Source organism: Chamaea fasciata, unplaced genomic scaffold, assembly GCF_029207755.1.
Source record: "Chamaea fasciata isolate MVZ Bird 193981 ecotype frontalis unplaced genomic scaffold, bChaFas1.0.hap1 SCAF_1, whole genome shotgun sequence".
Lineage (NCBI taxonomy): Eukaryota > Metazoa > Chordata > Aves > Passeriformes > Sylviidae > Chamaea > Chamaea fasciata.
Window position 1 is genome coordinate 29,107,031 of NW_027094086.1, and position 20,074 is coordinate 29,127,104.

Genomic DNA, 20,074 nt, shown 5'->3' on the forward strand with positions numbered 1-20,074 from the left:
TGGGTAGGTATTGATGAAAATTTCAAAATAATTCTTAAGATGCAATGTGACTTTTTAATGTAAACATTTATGTGAAAAATCACAGCAGAGCTGAAGTATTGTTACATGTTTCTGGTTGTTCTCTTATTTGAAGAATTTCAGTAATCCAGGAAGAAGGCAGAATATCTTGTTAAATAAATAACTAACCATGTAACTTGTGAAGCACAATAGAGTCCAAATGAATAAACTGAAGACTTCTTGCAGTATAAAAATTATTTCGCTAGACTGTTTCAGTGCACATTTTTACAAATAATGAGCTTGTTAAGTAAAAAATTAAGATGTGATTGTCAACAATAATCCAGCAACATTCCCCCCTCCCACATTCCAGCCATAAGTCATTTCTAATTAAACTTTTAAATAAACAGCTTTGCATAACAGTGACATTTTTCCTACCAGGTGTGAAAAGACTAGAAAAAAGTAATTGTATTTCCCAGCCACCAATACAAAGGAAAAGCCTTTGCTGCCCTGTAGCTCCCCAGCACACCGTGTATGCAGTGTCAGTAACTGTAAGGAGTGGGAATTGATTAAAATGGTTCAGGTTTTGAAGGATTAATCAAGAGATGACACATGCAGTCCCCTAAGTGCCAGAAAAAAAGGTGTTTGTCTAATTAAAATTTATTCAGAGCTGAAGGCACCCCGAGTTAAATCTTGGGCAGCATCAGATCGTTCCCGTGCTTGCTGCTGGGTACATGCATTATGCATCGGGGTGTGCGCCTGTCCTGTCCTTGAGAGCTACAGCTGCAGCAGAGCTGGAGATGGTAATTGATGGAATATATAAATGTCATTATTGTTGGCATTGTGAGGGAGGTGGCTGTGGGATTGTTTTTCTGTTGTGATGATGATAATTTTTCCCTTTATTTTGCCGCTTCAAGCAATGAAGAGCAATGCCTGTTTTTTTCAACGTGGCAACTGAAACCAAGATGTTCATGGAAATGAATGTTACATTGATAACTCCTTTGGTTAGACCCCATAAGTGTTCCTGGTTTTGCTTCCTCTTCTATGAGTCTACTTAGCTGCTTTTTTAGCATGACATCTGTGTCCCAAACTCTTCAACCTTCTGTCGTGGCCCTGATGAAGACAGAGGTTGTGTGTACGTCATGCAAGTCTCCCTCACTATAATGAGGGCACAAAGAAGGGACAGGCAGGGAGGCACCTGTGTAACTAAGGCACCTGTGTAACCTGCCAACAGAGAGAGCAGACTGTGTCCAAGCTGTTTCAGTCTCACCATCTAAAAGAGGGCAGCCAGGGTGATCCCCAGCCGATGCCAGTCCCTAGAGCACACCAATCTAGGTGGACCAAGCCAGAGACCAAATATATATCCCATATATAACAGCATGAAAACAACAAAGCATCCTTTTAAGAGCCAGGTGTGCTCTTGAATGAATAGTGAATGAAAGTTTACCTACACTGGTTTTTGGCTGTTGCCCAGCCAAATCCTTTGGAAAGACTTGGTGAAGAAGGACACTTTTAATAGCACAAAGCCTCCTACAGGCCACTGTCACCTGCAAAACCTTCAGCATAGTTCTTCTAATAATACTGGAAAAGAAGAATAGATTTCTTTAGTTCTTTCTTTTATTTAAAAAGGAAGTATGGATCTCCTTTTTCACCCAGGTCTTTCCAGAGTGAGCACCAGTAGAAATGCTCTCTGTGTGTCCATCTGGCTGCTGCCATCTGATTTCAGCCTTGCACAGCCTGAGGATGGGCAAAGCATCTCTTACAAATGCACCAGAGAAGAATGTTCTTCTTGTTCTTGTGCCCAAGTCAGGAGCAGCAGCTGAGCCAAAAAGCAAAAAATCAAGTGCTGTCGAGGAACGAAAGGAAAGTGGAAGGCAAATAAGAACACATGTTGTTTGTGTTGCTATTGTTGAGGTTTCAGCATAGTTTAAAATGTTGCTAGGTACAAAATGTTTAGCGGCAAGTGGGATTTTTTTAAGTTTCCACCATAACAATATCCTCCAAAATTGATGTGTCACAAGCTTCATGTTTAGAAGAAAGAATGCTATCCAGGGGAATGGCTCAGGATGGAAAACACCCTGGGGTATTTATTAGTACTTGAGTGGGAAACTGTAAAAGGAATCCTGACACATGGTGCTTATAGACACAATGATGACAGAAAAATCACTGAAGAATTTTATGAGCACATGCTTGTTTTAATGTGTGAGGATGAAATTAGTAGCTTACTCCCCAGCACAAAAAATAGTGTTGCAGATAGAAAAGACTAAACTAAGTTGCTGTAGTGAAGCAGATCTAATACAAAGACAAAACATATTTGAACTTTTCCTCTTTCATTCTTTCCTTTTTTTTTTTTTTTAATTAAGTAAACAAACCACAGATTAAAAAGCACTGTTCTCCAGTCTGTGAGAAAGAAGTGAAGGAGTTTGTCAGTGTGAGGGAAGCTCTTCAGGAGCAAGAGGCAGAACTTTTGTGTGCTTTGGGCCAGGGTCTGTCAGAAGTGCCCAGGAACCTGAAGTTTGGTATTTACCAGAACTAAAAACAACAAGAAAATGGAAGGAAGAAAGAATCTATCACAATAAACCTCTGAGAAAAAAAAAAAAAATATTAAAAAAAAAAAAAGTTCTGTATGCCTGGAAGTTGTATTTTATTGACTGTGCTAAAAAATTGCTCTAGTCCTCCATGTTGGCTTGCACTGGAAGTGGTATGAAGTATTTTAGTTGGAGAAGTTGTGTGAAAGTCCAAAATACAGCCTTTTACAGTGCAGGAAGGCTCCCTCTGAATCACTGTGGAGCAGATATCCAGCAAAGCCTTCTTGTCCCAGGAAGGAGGCACCCCACGGCTGCTGTGTAGCAGCAGGGTCTTCGTTGTTGTAAAGGTCTAAAGGCATTTTTCATTAGAGCAAAACACTTTTCCCCCGAGGCTTCATGACCCGTTTTACACAGAGCACTTTAGATGTGTGAAATTAGACTTGATGCCAAACCAAGCCCTCCACCCTTCAGTGACTCTGCTGTGCGACCTGGCCCCAGCTCAGGGTGGGTTGCAGCCGGTCTGAGTGGTTTTGAGGCCAGTCTGCTGAGCACCTTTGCACAGGGACTTCATTCCAGGGGTGGAGGACACAGCTTTCCCGTCCAGGATCTAGAGAAGGAAGGATAACAATCATCCAGAAGGTGTCAGCTGAGTATTGTTCTTTTGTCATCTAAAAGCGGATCTGAAAATCCTGTGAAAGGGCAGCCGGTGTATTGCAACAGATGACTTCTAATTGTTCAGAAGCCTCTACAGACACTTCATAAGAAGAGTAAAGGCAGGGATACAGTGGTGCAGAGTTTGTTAACCATTACATTGTTTTTACCCTTTTCAGGTCAGGACAAGAGCAGACACATTAAAAAGCTTTACTAACCTCAGAGCTGTTATCTCCAGAGAAGTACTCTGAATAGTGGGGATATTAGCTATGTATAATGGAACTTGAGAGCAAATGACCATAAAATATAATGTATTGATTATAATGGGAGGTTTTTGTTATAGATTTCACACTGTTGATGGGTAATGAGCCTTTTATTTTCTTTCTTTCTTCCTTTTTTTACAGAGGCTTAGTTCAGTGTCTTACAAGTCTCGAGAGGAAGATCCATCTCTTACAGAAGAAGAGGTAGGTTTCTTGCGTGAAATTCAGTAAGTAACTAGAGACCAATTTTTAGGCAGAAATTAGCATAAGCTCTGCATGATTAAGCAGAATCTAAGGTGAAACTTACGTGAAGGGAAAATGAAACCCCAAAATAATAGGAGGCCACATGTAGTTGATTGTTAGGGTGATTTCTTGATTTGGATGACAAGACCTTCCCAAGAAGAATAACCAGCAGCCTTTTGAAACACAGGCTCCACCTTCCCCATGCAAAGTGTTTGGGGCTCTGGGAAGTGAACTGAAGCACAATGAAAGCACTGGAAGATAAACTGTTCTTTAAAATGTCTGTTGGTCAGATAAATGGAGGAGAGTTAAACAAAGAGAAAAGTGAAACATAAATAAGGCTGTTTGTGATCATCTCCAGTACACCCATGCCATTTATAAATATGTTCTCTGGACATAAAAGTAAACACAGACTTAGCAATGAGCTAAGTGAACTAATGCCTTCTGCTGGGAGAAGCATTCCCAGACATTAATTAATAACCTGATCTTGAGCTGGGTTAATGTAATCTAATACTGAGAAGAGCTGAAGTATAGATGAGCAGAAAAGCCATTTTTTGTTTGGTTAGCTGGAATCAGTAAAAAAGTAAGAAGTATTGCCATCTCCAAGTCGATGTCTATCTAAAACAAACAAATAAACAAAAACCAACCAGCCCCAAAAACACCAAACCAAAACAAAAACAACCCAACCAACAAACCACCCCTCAAAAAGTAATTTAAAAAAAACCCAACACAAAAAAAACCCCAAACAAACAAAAACAAACAAACCCCCCGAATTATCAGAAGTGGTCTGCTTCATCTTCTTCAGTCTGTGTTGTCTAATGGTAATGGACATTTTTATGCCAATCTATTCTTTTAACTGGATTGATACAAACCCAGAGTGGCCTTGCATGCTTGGGAAAGACTTTAAATGTAATAGAAGATCTATGTTGCATTGTGATACTGGGCACCAGAGAGGCCGTGCAGGGAATTTCAGCCATCTGTCTTGTGCAAGGGCTAGTATCCATTTGGTCTGGGAGAGGGAATTAAGACTGATTTCTGTGCTTGGCATCAGCCCAGGTAATCCCTGAGCAGAGGGACGTGTGGATGTGGGCTTCTCCTCACCTTTTCGTGAAGGGCCACTTTTATGCATTTGTTGAAGTGTACCACCTCACCAGAGGGAATTTTTAGTTAGGAATGAAATGCTGGCTCCCTTTCTGCTGTTTACAGCTGAGAAGTTTCAGTCTCCAGTCTGAAGTTCACATATTCAATGCCTGAGAAGCACCTCTTCTTTGTGGGCAGAGTATAGTCAATAGAGCAGACCTTGCATATCAGTATTGGCACTATTTGCTATTATCTGGTGTGAGTAATTTCTCTACAGATTTTTAATGTTGTTTTCACATGTGTTGGTGCCTATTTAGTCCTGCCTATAAAAAAAATTAACTATTCTTCTATTGCAGTGTCTCTAAAAGCAGAAAAGTAGCCACTAGCATTAAAAATAGTAACAATAATAATTTTAAAGCCCTAAGGATCAGACAGCATCCTTTTCCAACATTACAGCAGTTCAATCTGATCCTCCCTTTGATGCCTCTCTCCCTGTTGAGGCCAAATTGACTCCAGGACCATAGCAAAACTTCAAGAACTCCTGCTCACAAAGCCATTCCCTTTTGCTCAGTTCTAATTTTCTCACCAGGGTTTTATATTCAAAGAAGTTTTACATTTATAAACTTATTTTATAAAGTATTATTTTTTTTTGACAGACAACTGATTTATAAATGCATGCCAGAAAAGGAAGGATTTGTAAGAAATAATTTTTATATTTTTTTCAAGGTAAAAATTGTATCCTTTTAGAAAGGATATATTTTTATCAGAAGATCCTGTCTTTTCCTAAATAACCAACATCCTTGTAGTACAAGGGTACAGACTAGCACAAGCTTTATGCCATGCTTCATACTCAGCAAGTGTCTCCTTTTCCCAGATCTCAGCCATGTACTCATCGGTGAGTAAGCCAGGACAGGCCATCAAGGCACTGGATTCTCCTTACACCTGCATCCAAGAGATTGCATCTCAGAGGTCCCCATCTGTTTGCAGTGGCCTCTATGCAAGTGTGAAGGACTTTGAAAACACCCTAAATTCTACCACTGTGCCTCAGTCAGCGGACAGACCAAATGGGGAGCTGGAGCCGGACTATGAAGCTATCCAGTCTGTTAGCCAAGAGGAAGACAGGACCTTGTCCATGCCTAACGCAAACCACACTGCTCTTTCAGGAGAGAATGACTATGAGAGCATAGGGGACTTGCAGCACCACAGGGAATTCACCAGACTTTAACCACTCTGGCAGCAGATCTCCCTGCCATTATTTTCAAAGGACAAGTGAAACATGGAGAGGGAAGTGCTTTTCCTTTTGCGGAACATAGCTAAGTATGGAACACAAGTTGTGAAGAAGCAATGTACGTCTCAGCCAGGGTGTGATACCTGCTGGTTTTTCTGGGTGGTGGATCAAGGCTCATGGGAAAGGGTACGTCAGGTCAGAAAGATGACCAGGACAACGTAAAGGTTTCTTTATTATTATTAGCTCCAAGGCAAATGTAATTTGGGAAGGAGTGCCACGCTTGTCATACTGATAGGATTACGTACCAAAAAGACTACCTTTACACAAAACTAGCTTCTCATTTTAAGAGATTATTTTATGTAATTTTCTTCAAAGTGTTTTTCAAGCATAATTTTTCATTCAAGTTTTGGCATCTGCAATGTTGAGTAAACCATGGATAACTGTACCTCAACTCAGACTTACTTTGCAGGGCTGGGGAAGATGCACTCAATTTTGTGTCTTTTGGGGAGCTCTGTCTACATTCACTGCAACTAAAGTGCAAACAACAGTAGTTCACAAGGGACTGACTCCAAATGTACTTGAATTGATTCTGATGGCTTTTTCTTTTTTATTTTCTTTTTTATTTTCTTTTTTTTTTTTTTAATGTCAAGGGCTGTAGAACGTGACTTGAAGTATTTGAGATGTGTACTGGTATTTGTGGGAGTTTTGTTTGATTATTTGTGAAATATCCCTTTAAAATGGCAGTGGTCACCCTTAGCATTCTTGCACTGTTTCCCTCAAATGGACATAAACACATACACACCCCAGACCACTGTCATGTTGCAAAAAGTTGTGCAAATGAATGCATTGGCATAATGTGTAGTCTAACCTTAGTAGTGTTGGGTAATTTTTTTGCAGAATTTTGCCCCTTTTAAAGACTTAAATATTTTAATATGTTTGTCTAGTTTCTTATATAGGAAAAACTATGTACTGTGTTGAGTGGATAAGATTTTTATTTTTTACAACATATTTTTCATCTTCAAAGTTTTTGTAAATTAATTACTGGGGTTTGTAACAGGAGGAATCCCATTCATTATTTGGGCTTTATTTGGTTTTGTTTTTTAATTTTTTTCTCCTATTTCAAAAGTAGATAAATGAAAATTGCTTTGGGGTTGTTTTGTTGGCTTTTTCTGTCTCCTTGAGCAGGGCTGTGGAACATGCCTTGCTGTTTTTAAGCTAAAATCATGGAGTCTATGTAAAAGAACACTGCCAAAGGGCAAAAAAGAGGCAAAAGACACAGTGGGATTTAGTCAGATATAGCCACTGGTCCTTCTTGTTCTTCTAGTAAAAGGAGCAGGAGGGCAACCATAACCTTCTTGGGCCTCTGACAAGCAGTTTGAAAGCCACTGGCTTTCCAAAAATGCTGAGTTATTCTGTTACTGTGAAAAACGAAGTACGGTGCTTGGATGAAATAAACAGGTACTGGATTGGTACTTTTTTTCTTCTAGAATAATACAATAAATAGTACAATGATACAAGAACAGTCCAACAGTAAAGAACTAGCATTGTGTGACATGCATGTGCACATACCCCCATGTATATAAGCATACACTTGTAATTTGGACACAAGTATAAGTTATAGTCCAGGCTTGGCAACATTCACATACGTAATATCTGGCATGTGCTTGAAGAGCAGTTTATTTTTAATTCAAAATAAACAGTACATAAAGTGAGGTTGGCTTATTCTGTAGTAAACAAAACAGATTTACTTTCAGCTTAGTTGGTACTGGGTTCTGAAGGTTGAGCCCTTCTCACATCCTTGGTCAGTGCTCAACATGACGGTATTAGGAAGCGCAAACGTAGATCTGGTTATACACATTTATTAGAAATAGCTTAATAACTGAAAGAAGCGTGCTGATTTACAGGCTTTGCCTGTAAGTAGTGCAGCTCTGAGGAGCAGTGCAATTGTGCAGTCAACTTCTGCCCACGAGGTGGTTCAAACTTTGTGGATCCTGGCCTTGTGTGACAGTGCAGCACGCTCGATCTATGACACTTTCCTTGGAGGAGAAGCAGTTCAAACCATTCTACATCCATCCTGGTCTTAACCATGCTGCCATGTTTTGACAGCTGCAGCAAACCCTTTGTTTCCACTTCAGTACTTTTTTAAGGATGACTGTGGTTTTGCTTTCTGGAGTTTTTCCCTTTATGAAAGTTTTTGTTTCTGTTTCCTTGAATGTGAATTCATGAAGTTCAACTTTGAACATTCTCTCCTTCTACTTCACACTGTTTAAGGCCAAAGATAAGATGCACCATGTTTCAGAAGATTTGTTGTGCTAAGTCTAGAAAATTTCTTTAGTCTTTATGTGTTTGCTGTCTGTTCCTTGCTCAGGGGTACCAGTTTTTATATATAGTCCTCAGTCTGACTCCTGCAGCTTAGTGGCATGCATACCTCAACTCCTGAAATGCCCAAATACATCTCAAGATGTAGTTATCCCTTTACATGGATGGCTGCTTTTGGAGAAACAGTAGGAACATGAGGTTTGCCAGGTTCACTAGATTCAATTTCAAGACCAATTCAAAGGTATCTTAAATAATGTCAGTTGAAAGCAAAAAATAGCACTGAATTCTTGATTGTAAAATTTTAAGGTGCAAAAGAAGAAAAGCAAACATCACTCTAAAAATACCCCCATTGAGACCACCAGGTTGAAGGATGGTGGAGGACTGTCCAGTCATTCTGTTGTCTTTCATAGCCAGGTCAGAAATGTTGCTTTGTAGGAAGGGACACAAGTCCTTCCATCCTTTCTCTCTTCTGTTCTGACAATGGCTTGTGAGAGCTCCTAGACTTCCCTTTTTCACAATGAAAGAACTCCCCCTTTCTTCTTTCTTTGGTTTCTGTTTTTAACTTGTCTCATACAGCCTTGCACTGGGAGCTGGTACCATGTCTGCAGTCCTGTGACAGTGGCACATTCCTTCCTGTTTAAATTACTTTCAGGCTGGTCACAACTGTTCAATGGTCCATCAGACCTCAGTCTCATGGAGAAGCAGTTCACAGTTTGGATTGCTGATTTTGGGATGTGTACCTGCCCTCAGCCTTGGAACCCACACACACTGGACACTTAAGAGCTGCAAAAAAAACCTACCCACCTGACCAAGGATGTATGGGAGAGTCCGTAACTCCCCTACAGTCTCCATTATGTAGTCTAATGCTAAAGCAAAATGTTTTAGAATTCAGTCCGAGGATGGTGAGTATTTACATTATTTGACAAAGAATCAAGGTTCTGATTTAGTTCCCTCTTCCCAGAAGTATTACCTGTTCCTTTATGGCTGTTGTCAATGCTTCCTTTTCATTAATATATTTGATAGAAAGATTTTTCCAGCAGTAATCCCCAAAGAGAATAATCTGACTGTAAAGAAAAGGGAGTCTCTTCTACATGTCTCTTTACTGCTCTTTTTAATTCTTTCATCATATCCCTAAGTAAAATGTCAACATCCAAAATGAAGTATTTGTTTTCTGGTAATGTTTTCTGAGGAAGCTTCACAGTCTGTCTTTTTGCCTCCTCTTTTGGCACAACTGTACAATAAGATCTCACATCAAATTGCCACAGTAAGGCCAAGAGAAGCTGTAATGTATATAGAACTGCACTAATGAAGAGATCTTTTTGATTTCCCTCTGGGAACTGGTAGAAAATGGGAAATGCAGTTCAGACATCTCTTCCATGAATCTGTGTCTCCCATGAGAATTGTTCTTACCACATACCTAAACTAGTGCTAATCCAATATGTAAACCAGTCATCCTTTTCAACTATGAGTGTAGAATAACTTTCTCAGTCACAGAAAGAAATAAATTCTTTGCAGATACCCGTAGCACAGGCATGTACCTAATTACCACAGATCAGTTATAGTGCCTTTTCTACAAAGTAGCTAGTACTTCCATACTCTTTTCCATACTGTATGTGTTTAACTCAAAAGTACAAAGGGACAACCCCAATGTGTACTCATCCCAAGTTGGAAACACTTTTTAGAGACATATTTAATGTACTGGACCTCAGTTAGCCCTACAATAGCAATAGTCACTCACAAACATCCACTAAAAAACCCAGTAATGTAGCTATGATGACTAAGCTTTGCAATAAGCATTAGCAGTCTTCTTTTGAAGAATCTGGGTTTTACAATAGTGAGCATTCAGGGAGGTGGTGTTCATGTCAACTGTGAACAATTTGTTGCTTCAGTCTTTCTATTAATATAAACTGCAGGCTTGCTTACATGTAGCAGGATCCATGGAGTGAGGGATAAGCAGGTGTGGGGATTCATACTGATGAGTAACCCAGAGCTGGGTCATCACCATAGTTTCAACTGGCTGATGACCAGCTGCCTTGTTCTCCAAGCCCTCATCTATTGTGCCTTCAAGGAATCCATCCTGCAGGGATGCTTCTGGGCTGCACGCTTCTCCATGGCTCCCTGAACAGCTCCTGTCTGCTGTTTTGAACACAATTCTGTATACGCGGTGCTCTCTGTTCAACCTTTCAATGGTGCTTTTATAAGATGCTGGATAAATGGTTTGCATGTGCTTTCTGAAAGCTGACGTGTAAAGCTGTGACACAGAGTGCTCTCTCTGGTATTGTCTGCTTCCCAGAACTTAGTGTTGTTAACTGTGCTACTCTTGACTACAAAAGCTGACAGTGCTGCCCTGTCTCTTGCTCATCTCACCGCAGCAGAGTGGAGTCACCACGTGTGACAGGCTGGGACATGGGTGTTCAAAAGCAGCCATTCAGGCCAGGCGACTTGGCTTGGAAGCAGCTAGAGACATGACTCTCCTCTGTGCACTGTGGGACTGGAAACATCATAGCCCAGCTCAAGGACTTCTTTTCTGTCTCCTATTGTGCATATACATTTGTTTGACATGTGTCTGTAAGAAATCTGTTTCTGCAGCAAACATTTTAATTTGGACCACACTCCAGTGAGGGACTTTTGCTCTTAGGCAAATAACCAGTTATTTCAGATGAGTTTTAATTTTTTGAGGTTGGAGTATGCCTGAATAAGGCTTTTATGTGCCTCACAAGTAATTTGGTGTGATAGTCTGCTGCAAAACTAAAGAATGCAGAAAGATGCTTAGCCTGACAGATGCTCCTTTGGTGGTGTGCTGAAGACTTTCAAAGGCAGGTCTCTTCCTGGGAGCAGGGAACATAATTACTGTTAATATGATTTTATGCCCTGGTGCTGAAGCTGATTTGTAGCATCTCTTCTGGGATGGTGGTGGCTGAAGTCATTGCCAGAGCAGATCTCAGCCTCAGGAAAGAAAAAAAAAAAAAAATTATATATATCCCTTGCTGGTAAGCAACATGTGTTCAGGACTATGTTAAAGATAAATGCTGCTAATGGAACATCACGGAGCTAAAAATACGGGGTTCCCTTTCTCCAAGGAGAGAGAGAACCCCCTTGATTGGTCAGCATAAAATATCCCATGCTTACAAAATGTATTAATTGCTTATGTGGTGATTTTCCAGGAGTGCATTAGGATATCACATACAGTAGGCACTGTTCTTTTCTCCTGAACAGCAGAAAGATGACAACTTGTTTGTAATACAAGGTTCCCATTGATTAATTGATTAAACTTAATTTACATATAATCCAAAGGTTAGCAAGAACGTCTACACAATGTACATATATTTTAGCTCCGGCACCCCAATTTCCATAGAAATGCATAGATTATCTTTGCATTACATACCCACTGGTCTGTGCCCAGTCTATGGACAATATAAATCTTACAGTTCTGTTTTTACAAGCTGCGAGGTCTTGTTTCTGGAGCCCTTCAGTTTTAAACTGGCCAGAAGAACAGTCACTACAAGTATGATAGCAAAGTGCCTAAAAACATGGATGTTTCTGTAAAGGTAAAGATGCTCACTGTTCATAGCCACTTGACTACTGTATGTGGTGCTCTCTTGCCATGCACATGCCTAAATATTGGCTTTCATTTGTGGTGTTCTTTTATTGTTATGATAGCAGAGTCCGATAGGGTTTTGTCTCTGCAAATTCATTGGCTAATTCTAACTAGCATGTGTTTGTACAGAAAATACTTTTCTTTTTTTTTTTTTTTTTTTTTTTTTTTTTTTTTTTTTTTAGTTTAGAAAGCACCTATGTTATTTCTTGTAGTTTATGATAAATGCAACAATCGGCTTAGATTATTTGTAAGGTATGTAAGTATCACTTGACTTCAAAATGCTTCATCTGAGATTTCAGAATGCCTGCTGTTCACTACAGAACAATGTAAACAACTCTTGTCCTTTTAATCTTGTTATATTGGCAGTGCTGATGTTTTCAATTCCTAATGTCTAAAAAGAGAACAATTTTAACTCATATTTTAACTTTCAACATAGGTGGGATTTGGACTAACCTCTTATTTATGGAACCGCTCTTCCCCACTGTGTTCACCTCAGTCACCATCTGAGCGTCTCTTTTGTCCTTAGTGAAATATGACAGTTGTACAGAGGGCACAGAAACTGCATCACATTAACATTTCTGAATGGGACCTTTTCAACGTCTCTGTGAGATTTAGGAGACGGGACTTGAGTCAGATGTTTTGAGGTAATCGCATCCTGTCTGGAGGACATCTGTGGAGGTCTTTCTTTCAAGGCAAGAAATTCTGTAGATTGCAAGCACTCACATGACATTCAAAGACACATATGAGATGTGAATTGTCACAATGTTGAAATGTATTATTAAAGAGACATCTAAGAGCACAGGAACCCGCTTTCTCACCTGTCTGAGGATATTGGAATTTGCTCTTTGTATCTGAGACTACGAAAGGTCACACAACCAGGTCTCCTCAGAACATCCTACCAACAGACAGGTCTTTAAAATGAGCCACTGTGGTGGCTCCTGTGTTTTTGCATGTACCACCTTCATGATTTCCAGCAGGGCCTATGTCATCTCATCTCATCTCATCTCATCTCATCTCATCTCATCTCATCTCAGTGGTGATGACTACTTAGGAATGGCCCTTTTCTTCACCGTCCCAACCCCTTTAACTTAAGGAAGGGGATGTGAGCTGCTTCTCATCAGTCTGACCAGTCCTTCTCGATGAAAGTGTGCTAAGGGCCCATCTTCAGACCCACAGAAGAGCATTCACTGTCAGGGTAAGACAGGTACAGCCCACTGCAGCAGCTAGGAAGAAGGAGGTAAAGTAACAATAGCTAAGTTTCATTTGCACTTCCCCCATCTCACAGACAACCTGTTTCAAAATGTTTTTAAAGCAGAAAAGATTACAGTAAAGGGATGAGTTGCTGAGAGTCTCACAAGAGATGGATAACACTGATTATTCTTCTCAGTATTCCCTATAAACAGAGAGGTGGAAGCAAGTCATCACCACCCAACCATGATGCAGTTGGACTATCTTTTATCAAGCCTCCGTATCAACAGAACTGAAATGAATAAATTCTAAATACATGTTTTTGTTCTATTAGAAACCCAACATGGACAAATGTAAATGCACTAAAGTAAGTACCATGTGTAGATCTGGACTTGCATCATAAGGGGTTTTTAGCAAAAAACAATACCAAAACCCAAATGAACAAAAAACCAAATTCTAACTGGGTTACTTTATTTAAATAGAATTCTTTGCATGAGCCAAGGCTGCAGAATTGGGCCCTAAGAATTTAGAAGTTTAGTTTAGTGGTAAGTATTTTTATTTTCATTTTCAGTGAAATGTATTTTCTTTTATATTAGTGAATTAATATGACTTCCATAAGAACAACAAAAAATAGTCATTTATATAGGTAATTATGTCTAATAGCTAATTATTAAAATCATGCCTCAGTAAGAGTCACTTAAAATTGGGTGCTATATGAGCTTCAGCATAAAATTGCTTTACACATGGAACACTGCATACTAAGAACATAGTAGGTAAGAATTTGTAAATACAGACACTTGTGTTTATTTTATCCATTGTTTTATAATGGAAAAAATATGTGTTACTGGATATCTCTGAGCAAAGTTCTCTTACATAGTGTTCTAGTAACAAAAAAGTGTTTTCCTGACAACTATTCGAGTCTCTGATCACTGACACAGAACTGCAAAACATTTCTCAGAACAGTATAAGCTTGTGAAAAGAGAGGCTTAGAACTGTCCTGGCTATCTTAGCGTGGATGTAGTTGAGTATACTGCGAAGTTCAGCTTTATAGGCAGTGAGAGCAGCTCAGTGATTCAATGACTCTGCCATATACACCTGGAGTCAGTGCATGCAGACTTCTGAGCTGGCATTAGCTAAGGCTTGTTTGCTACATGAAGGGTTATTTGGCTTGTTACCTGTTTGAAATCGAAATATTTTTATCAACACCACTGCAAACACTGAAATACTGTAGTTTTGCAGAATATATGTTCCATAAATTGTAGTTCAACTGTAATTGCAGGGCTTATCCTACTGTTAGAGCAGTTCAGATCCAACACTAAATTGTTTTTTGTAAATTAACAAATGCCATTAAATTCCTCTCAATATTTTGTAATAGTATACACCAGTTGATGTCATTTAGTCATACCTTTGTTCCAAGAATCTTCATCAGATATTTCTATAGCCAATTTAGCTTTTGGCTGCTGAAAGCACAGTAGGCAATTATGGTTATTTACTGTAAATGTAGACAAGTTTTATGTAAATATTTCTGGGGGAAAATGCTACATGAACATATGAAGCAGTATCTAAAAGTACGAACATAGGTCAATAATAAAAAAGGACGGTTTTATTTATGTACAGTAGTATCCTAATATTTACTTGTTTATATGCAGAAAAAAAAAATCGTATGATCCTGTACTGTATTCTCTGAAAGTATTTAAAAGAGGCTCTGCCATTTTCTCTGGTTATTATATTTGCAAGTAACTCTTGAATTTATTGGAAATCCATGTAAATTATGTCAAATGGGAAATGTGTTACATTGCAATGAATTTAATTCAAAAACTCTGGCAAAATTAATTGGATTAAAATCTATATATAAATTCAATAGCCAGACAGAATAAACCACAATAAATTAACTGTCTTCTTTTTTAGTGGTTGGTTGGTTTTTACCTCGGCCTCTTTTTGTTGTTTTCTTAACAAATATACCATTCAGTCCTTGCAATCACTTCATCCTGCAGGTCTTAAAGCCTGCATTATTTTATAGAATTCTGTTTGTTCTGGGAATTTTGTGCTGATTTAATTATCTGAGAAGAACTACTAAGACTTCTTTGTGATACATAGCACTTTACTCCTCCCAAAGCCATAATCCTGTCAAGATTCAAGCATGCACACAACAGCACCAATTTTAAGTTGCCTCTGACTAGAGCAGGGACTGCCATCAATGCTCTTTAATGCAGGTAAGAATATTGGGTTTGAGCCTTTTAAAGTTGTGCAGCCCTCAGCTTTTTTAAAGTTGCAATTACCAGCCCTATGGATTATCTTCTGAAATTGCCATGGCATTTGATTCCTTTTCCTTTGTTATAGATGCTCTCTAGGTAATGTTCCCCATCCATTTGCTGCACTGCTCTGTCAGTAGCAAGACTCATTTGTGTAGAAATACTTTTAAGAGCATCCCAAAGCACTTCAGAGGCAGGTGACTTAGGACCCGTGCTGAATATGCAACACAGATTCTGCATGTAAGTCTAACACAAAGAAATGTCATCTTTTAAGCATGTCACTGGAACAAGGCTCCTTTGTACACTGGAGCACGAGGCTAAAATAGTACCTAACCTTTTGGGGCTTGCACCTTCCTCCTCATTATCTTTAATTACAGATAGGAAAAGAGCAGCCTTACCCACTTAGTATTAAGTAGTTACTGGTGAACAGGTTCCTGGAAAATTCACAGTGCAGACAGGGATTAGTTACTTACACCAAGCTGGGAGGCTGAAGAAATTAGACAAAGAGACAAGTAGTATCTGTTCACTGTGATGACTTTTTAATGTTTAATCGGGGTAAGTGTATTTTAATACTCAAAAAGTATTAAATAGAGAATGTGTAAAATTCAAATAAAGAATAAAATTTGTAAAATTTTGTTAAAATTTTAGGTTTTGTAAAATTGTAAAAACAAATAGAGAAATTGTAAAAATAAGGAATAGTTCATGCGCAAAACCATTCAGGATCTGATAAGTGTAAAAGAAGATTGATTTTTCCTGAACATTTGTTCATGTACCAAGAAGCTGCAAAATATGCAATTTGATATATTTTTTTCATTAAGTAACTGCTGAATATTATCCATCATGGGCTGTTCTGGAAAAAAATGCATGCAGCATTATTATCAAGATAACTGTTTCACAGATTTCTTTTTTTTTTTTTTTAATTATTCTTCATTGTGAACAGTTGCTATCACCAATAAAATAGCTGTTACTATGCTTAGCTTCAGGTTTGAGGCCAACCACACGGAACTATAAATGTGGCTGGTTGAAATACTGAAAAATTTGCCCAGGTTCTGGCTAATCGTATAGTTGCATGCACACACTTGGGAACAGAAAGTGCAAGCATCTTTGTCCTCCATGAGCTTTGACATCACTTAAAAGTAAAGCTTTAACCTAATGGGAGCTCGGTGTGGAATAAGGAGTATACTGCAGTGACACCTGGTGTTTAAAATGGAATTAGTCCCTGTGAAGTGTGGCTGACAATTTACTTTTAATTGGGTACATATTCACTCAAAGACTCAGTTCATCCTGTGTTCATGGAGCATAGCATTATGTTGAACTAGAAAGCATTGGAGCTAAAGAGTAGCTTGACATTGCTTCATAGAAAATGTGTCTGACGGATTTGTTTCAAAAGCCCAAAACTGCAGTGACATGATCTTCCTAGCACTGGAGCTGGCAAGATACTTTAGCACTACTTCTTCTCAGTTGGCTATTACATAAATGAGATTGACCTTTCGTGTAACTCACACGACTGGAATTTCAGTGCAGCCTTTGTGGAAGGACTGATAGGCAAGAACAGAGAACTGCCAGCTCAGGCAGAAAACAGGGGTCCTGTGTGTGTCGTGGTGCTAGAAAGCATATTAGAGCTACAATAGATTCTTCTGAAACAGCTCCTGCTTAAGAGCTTATTGACCAAAGTAGTCAAGATCTGCATATCTAAAGATGCGACTGAAATGGCATGTAAACCCCATTATCAGTTAATGTAATTAAGGATTATTAGGAATACGTAAGATAGTAATAATGAGGATCATTATTATTAAAGATTTCAGTTTGCCACAAGATGAAATAAAAAATAAGAAGATCTGGTAGCAATCTCTAATTTGAACTGATGGACCATTTCTATTCTTAAAAAAAGTTTGTGTCACCTATTTTGAAAACTACATACATGCTCCACATTTATGGGGTTGATCCTTAAAATCTGGCAAGGACAAAACCCTAAGGCTAGCATTCTGGTTTTCCTTTATGCCACAAAACTCTATTAAGGGGTTGGCTGAGCTACAAAAGTCAAGTTATCTTAAAAGTCACTGTTTTTTTCTTTCTGTAATTTTTCTGAAAAATTATGGGAGCCTGTAAAAACAAGCAAACAACCATGAACTTTCTAAGGCTGCACTTAGGTTTCATGTCAACCAGCAGAGAGCCAGACTTTGTCCAGCAGATACTTAACGGTTGGCACTCAAACTAGCATTCACAGGTTTTTCTAATTTCTCACCTGCACCTTATTTTCAGCAGCAAAGTACAAAGGAAAAAAGGGATCGGGGCAAAATGGAGTCTGGATGTGTTCTGAAGGAAGCAAACAGCTGCTGCTCCAAGTAATATAATGAATCTGGCAACCCAGCAGCAGAATCAGCACTGTGCTGTTTCTAGGTTAGAGGGCTGAGGCTGTCACAGACTGGAGAAGAGAGTTATCAGTAGCTTGTCTTTAAAACACATACATTCCCTGAGTACTCCTTCAGGTTACTCTGGAAGACAGGAGTGACATTTGCTTTTCCCCAGTTTTTATGCACCTCTCCAAGTCATCATGATCATCCAAAGATAATCAAAATGCAACGATACGAGCCAGCTCCCTCAGCATGTTGGGTGCATCCTGCTGGGGTTCATGTCCAGTTTATTTATTCTGTAACCTGATCCTCTTCCACCTCACATCCATGTTACCTGCTTCAAATTTTCCCTCTGTCTCCAGGTCCTTGGATTGCTGAAGGCAGGTTTTCCTAGTAGAGACTGAGGTGAAGAAGGCATTCAGTACCTCAGCCATTTTTTATGTCCCGTGTCACCAGGGCACCTGCAACCTTTAGCAGCAGCAGGCTCACATTTTCCCTAGTCCTCCTTTTGTGGAAATAATTACAGAAAGCCTTCCTCTGTTGTCTTTGATACCCCTCACCTGATTTAATTGTGGTTGATCTTTGCCTTTCCTGTGTCTTGCCTGCTTGGACAGTGTCTCTATATCCTTCACAGGTCTCCTGTTCCTGCTTTTACCTTCTATATACTTCATTTTTGTGTTTTAATTTTGCCAGAAGCTCCTTGTTCATCTGTGCAGGTCTCCTGGCATTTTTGCCTGACTTTCTGCTCCTGAAGATGGACGCCTGTTGACCTTGGAGAATGTGAAGCCTGAATATGAATCCCTCCAAAGCCTTATCCCTTTGGACTCTTTCAAGCAGATCCCATCCAGCCACCTCATTCACCAAATAAAAGGGTTTTTGTGGAAAAGTAGTATTGTGACCTTATTTACAATGACTTTAATTGCTTGCTCAGGTGTGGGTGGTTTTTTTGCCCACAGAAACTGTCTCAGTAGTTGTAAGCATAAAAAATAACACAAACCTGTATGAAGTATGTGAAGATATTTTGTAAATCTGAGGTTTCTTTCCCTCCAGATTTTGCAGCTTAGGTAACACTTGAAGGTTTGGTACATGACTGAAAGATGTTGATTGCCACTTGTCTGTGACATGTCTGCAGTTGACACTATGAAGACTGGTAAGTGGAAAGATAAGATGACAAGGATCCTGTCCATTTACAATTTGCAGGTAAAATACTCATTGGGCAGATGAGTACAAAGAGATTGGTTGGGAGTAAAGTCCCAACTCTCTGTTGTTCATTGTAATAGGTTTTTTACGATACTCTAAACAGTGAGATTACTTTTTCCCATGGCTCCCAAATTCCCACTCGATCCCTCTGGGCTCATCTACAGTGTTCTCCAATACACGAGGTGTCTGGCAAGCCTCCTAGCCTAGGCCCATCCTGCTTCTGCAGCCCATGTTACCAGAATATACAGTCGGCTCTGGCATATGGGATAACATCCCCTAAGCTGCCTCAGCACAGCTCCAGCCTTGGTCCTGGCAGGTCCAGCTCCAAGCCTCAGCTAATGGGCCTGCACAGAACCAAGCAAGCCAATGCAGACAGAAATTGTAGGTCTCTGCACCAACACTGTGGTTTGGCCACAATTACCCATGGTAATTACCCCACATAAGGGAGATAAATAGGTGGGTGTATTTCTTTAGCTGTGTGTATGCATGAGTGTCAAGGGGAGAGGAGAAGACAGAGAATCAATCACAGGTTTGAGATCATGTAACTTCCCTTGTCAAAGCTCTCATGTGCCTTTCCACTTTGAATTGTCTGAGCAATGGCCTGTAGTGAAAATTGGCCAAAAACTCAAAACAGAAAGATTCAGGTTGTTTGTGGTCAGTTGTGTGGTTCACAGAACAAGAGAGTTTGGAAAAGAAAACTCTCCCACAGGAAATGTGTGAGCTGGAGGCAACACCACGAGGTGCTACAGCAAGAGGAACCCCTTCATGAAGAGAACATGGCCTGGGGGTTAACCTGCACCTTTCAGCCACATATATAACAAAATTAAACCCAAAAACACTACCTTGGTGCCTGGGGCGGCTGTACAGGCACAGTCTTAATAAATTAAGTAATTTTAGGTTAATCTAAAAAGACCGCTTCAAAATACAAATTATTCCTTTTTGGACCCAAGCTGAGCAACTTTCTATTTGCTTTCAAAAAAACACCCCAAAACACTTAACCATCTATGGAGGATGCTCATGAAGCTATTATAGCCCTAGATCGTTACCACAAAATAAGAGCTGAGTGTTTGGGTCCCCTGCACCACTAATGGAGTTAGGTGACTTCAAAGAAGTCTCCAACAGGCAATGTACTGAGAACAAACTACTTGAGGTAGTCACTGAGGAACACACAGGATGATACTA

At 39.5% G+C, this 20,074-nt stretch overlaps 1 protein-coding gene across 6 annotated transcripts in view; it reads left to right on the plus strand.

Annotated features, from left to right (window-relative positions):
• Positions 1-9,460, plus strand: part of PAG1 (phosphoprotein membrane anchor with glycosphingolipid microdomains 1) — a 106,592-nt gene extending 97,132 nt beyond the window's left edge. For all 6 annotated transcript variants that reach the window (XM_066179649.1, XM_066179662.1, XM_066179690.1 and 3 more), the window contains 2 exons: positions 3,578-3,637; positions 5,628-9,460. In XM_066179649.1, the coding sequence (XP_066035746.1) occupies positions 3,578-3,637; positions 5,628-5,978 (411 nt within the window). In that variant the 3' untranslated portion in view covers positions 5,979-9,460. The remainder of the gene's footprint in view (positions 1-3,577; positions 3,638-5,627) is intronic.
• The last annotated feature ends 10,614 nt before the right edge of the window (positions 9,461-20,074 follow it).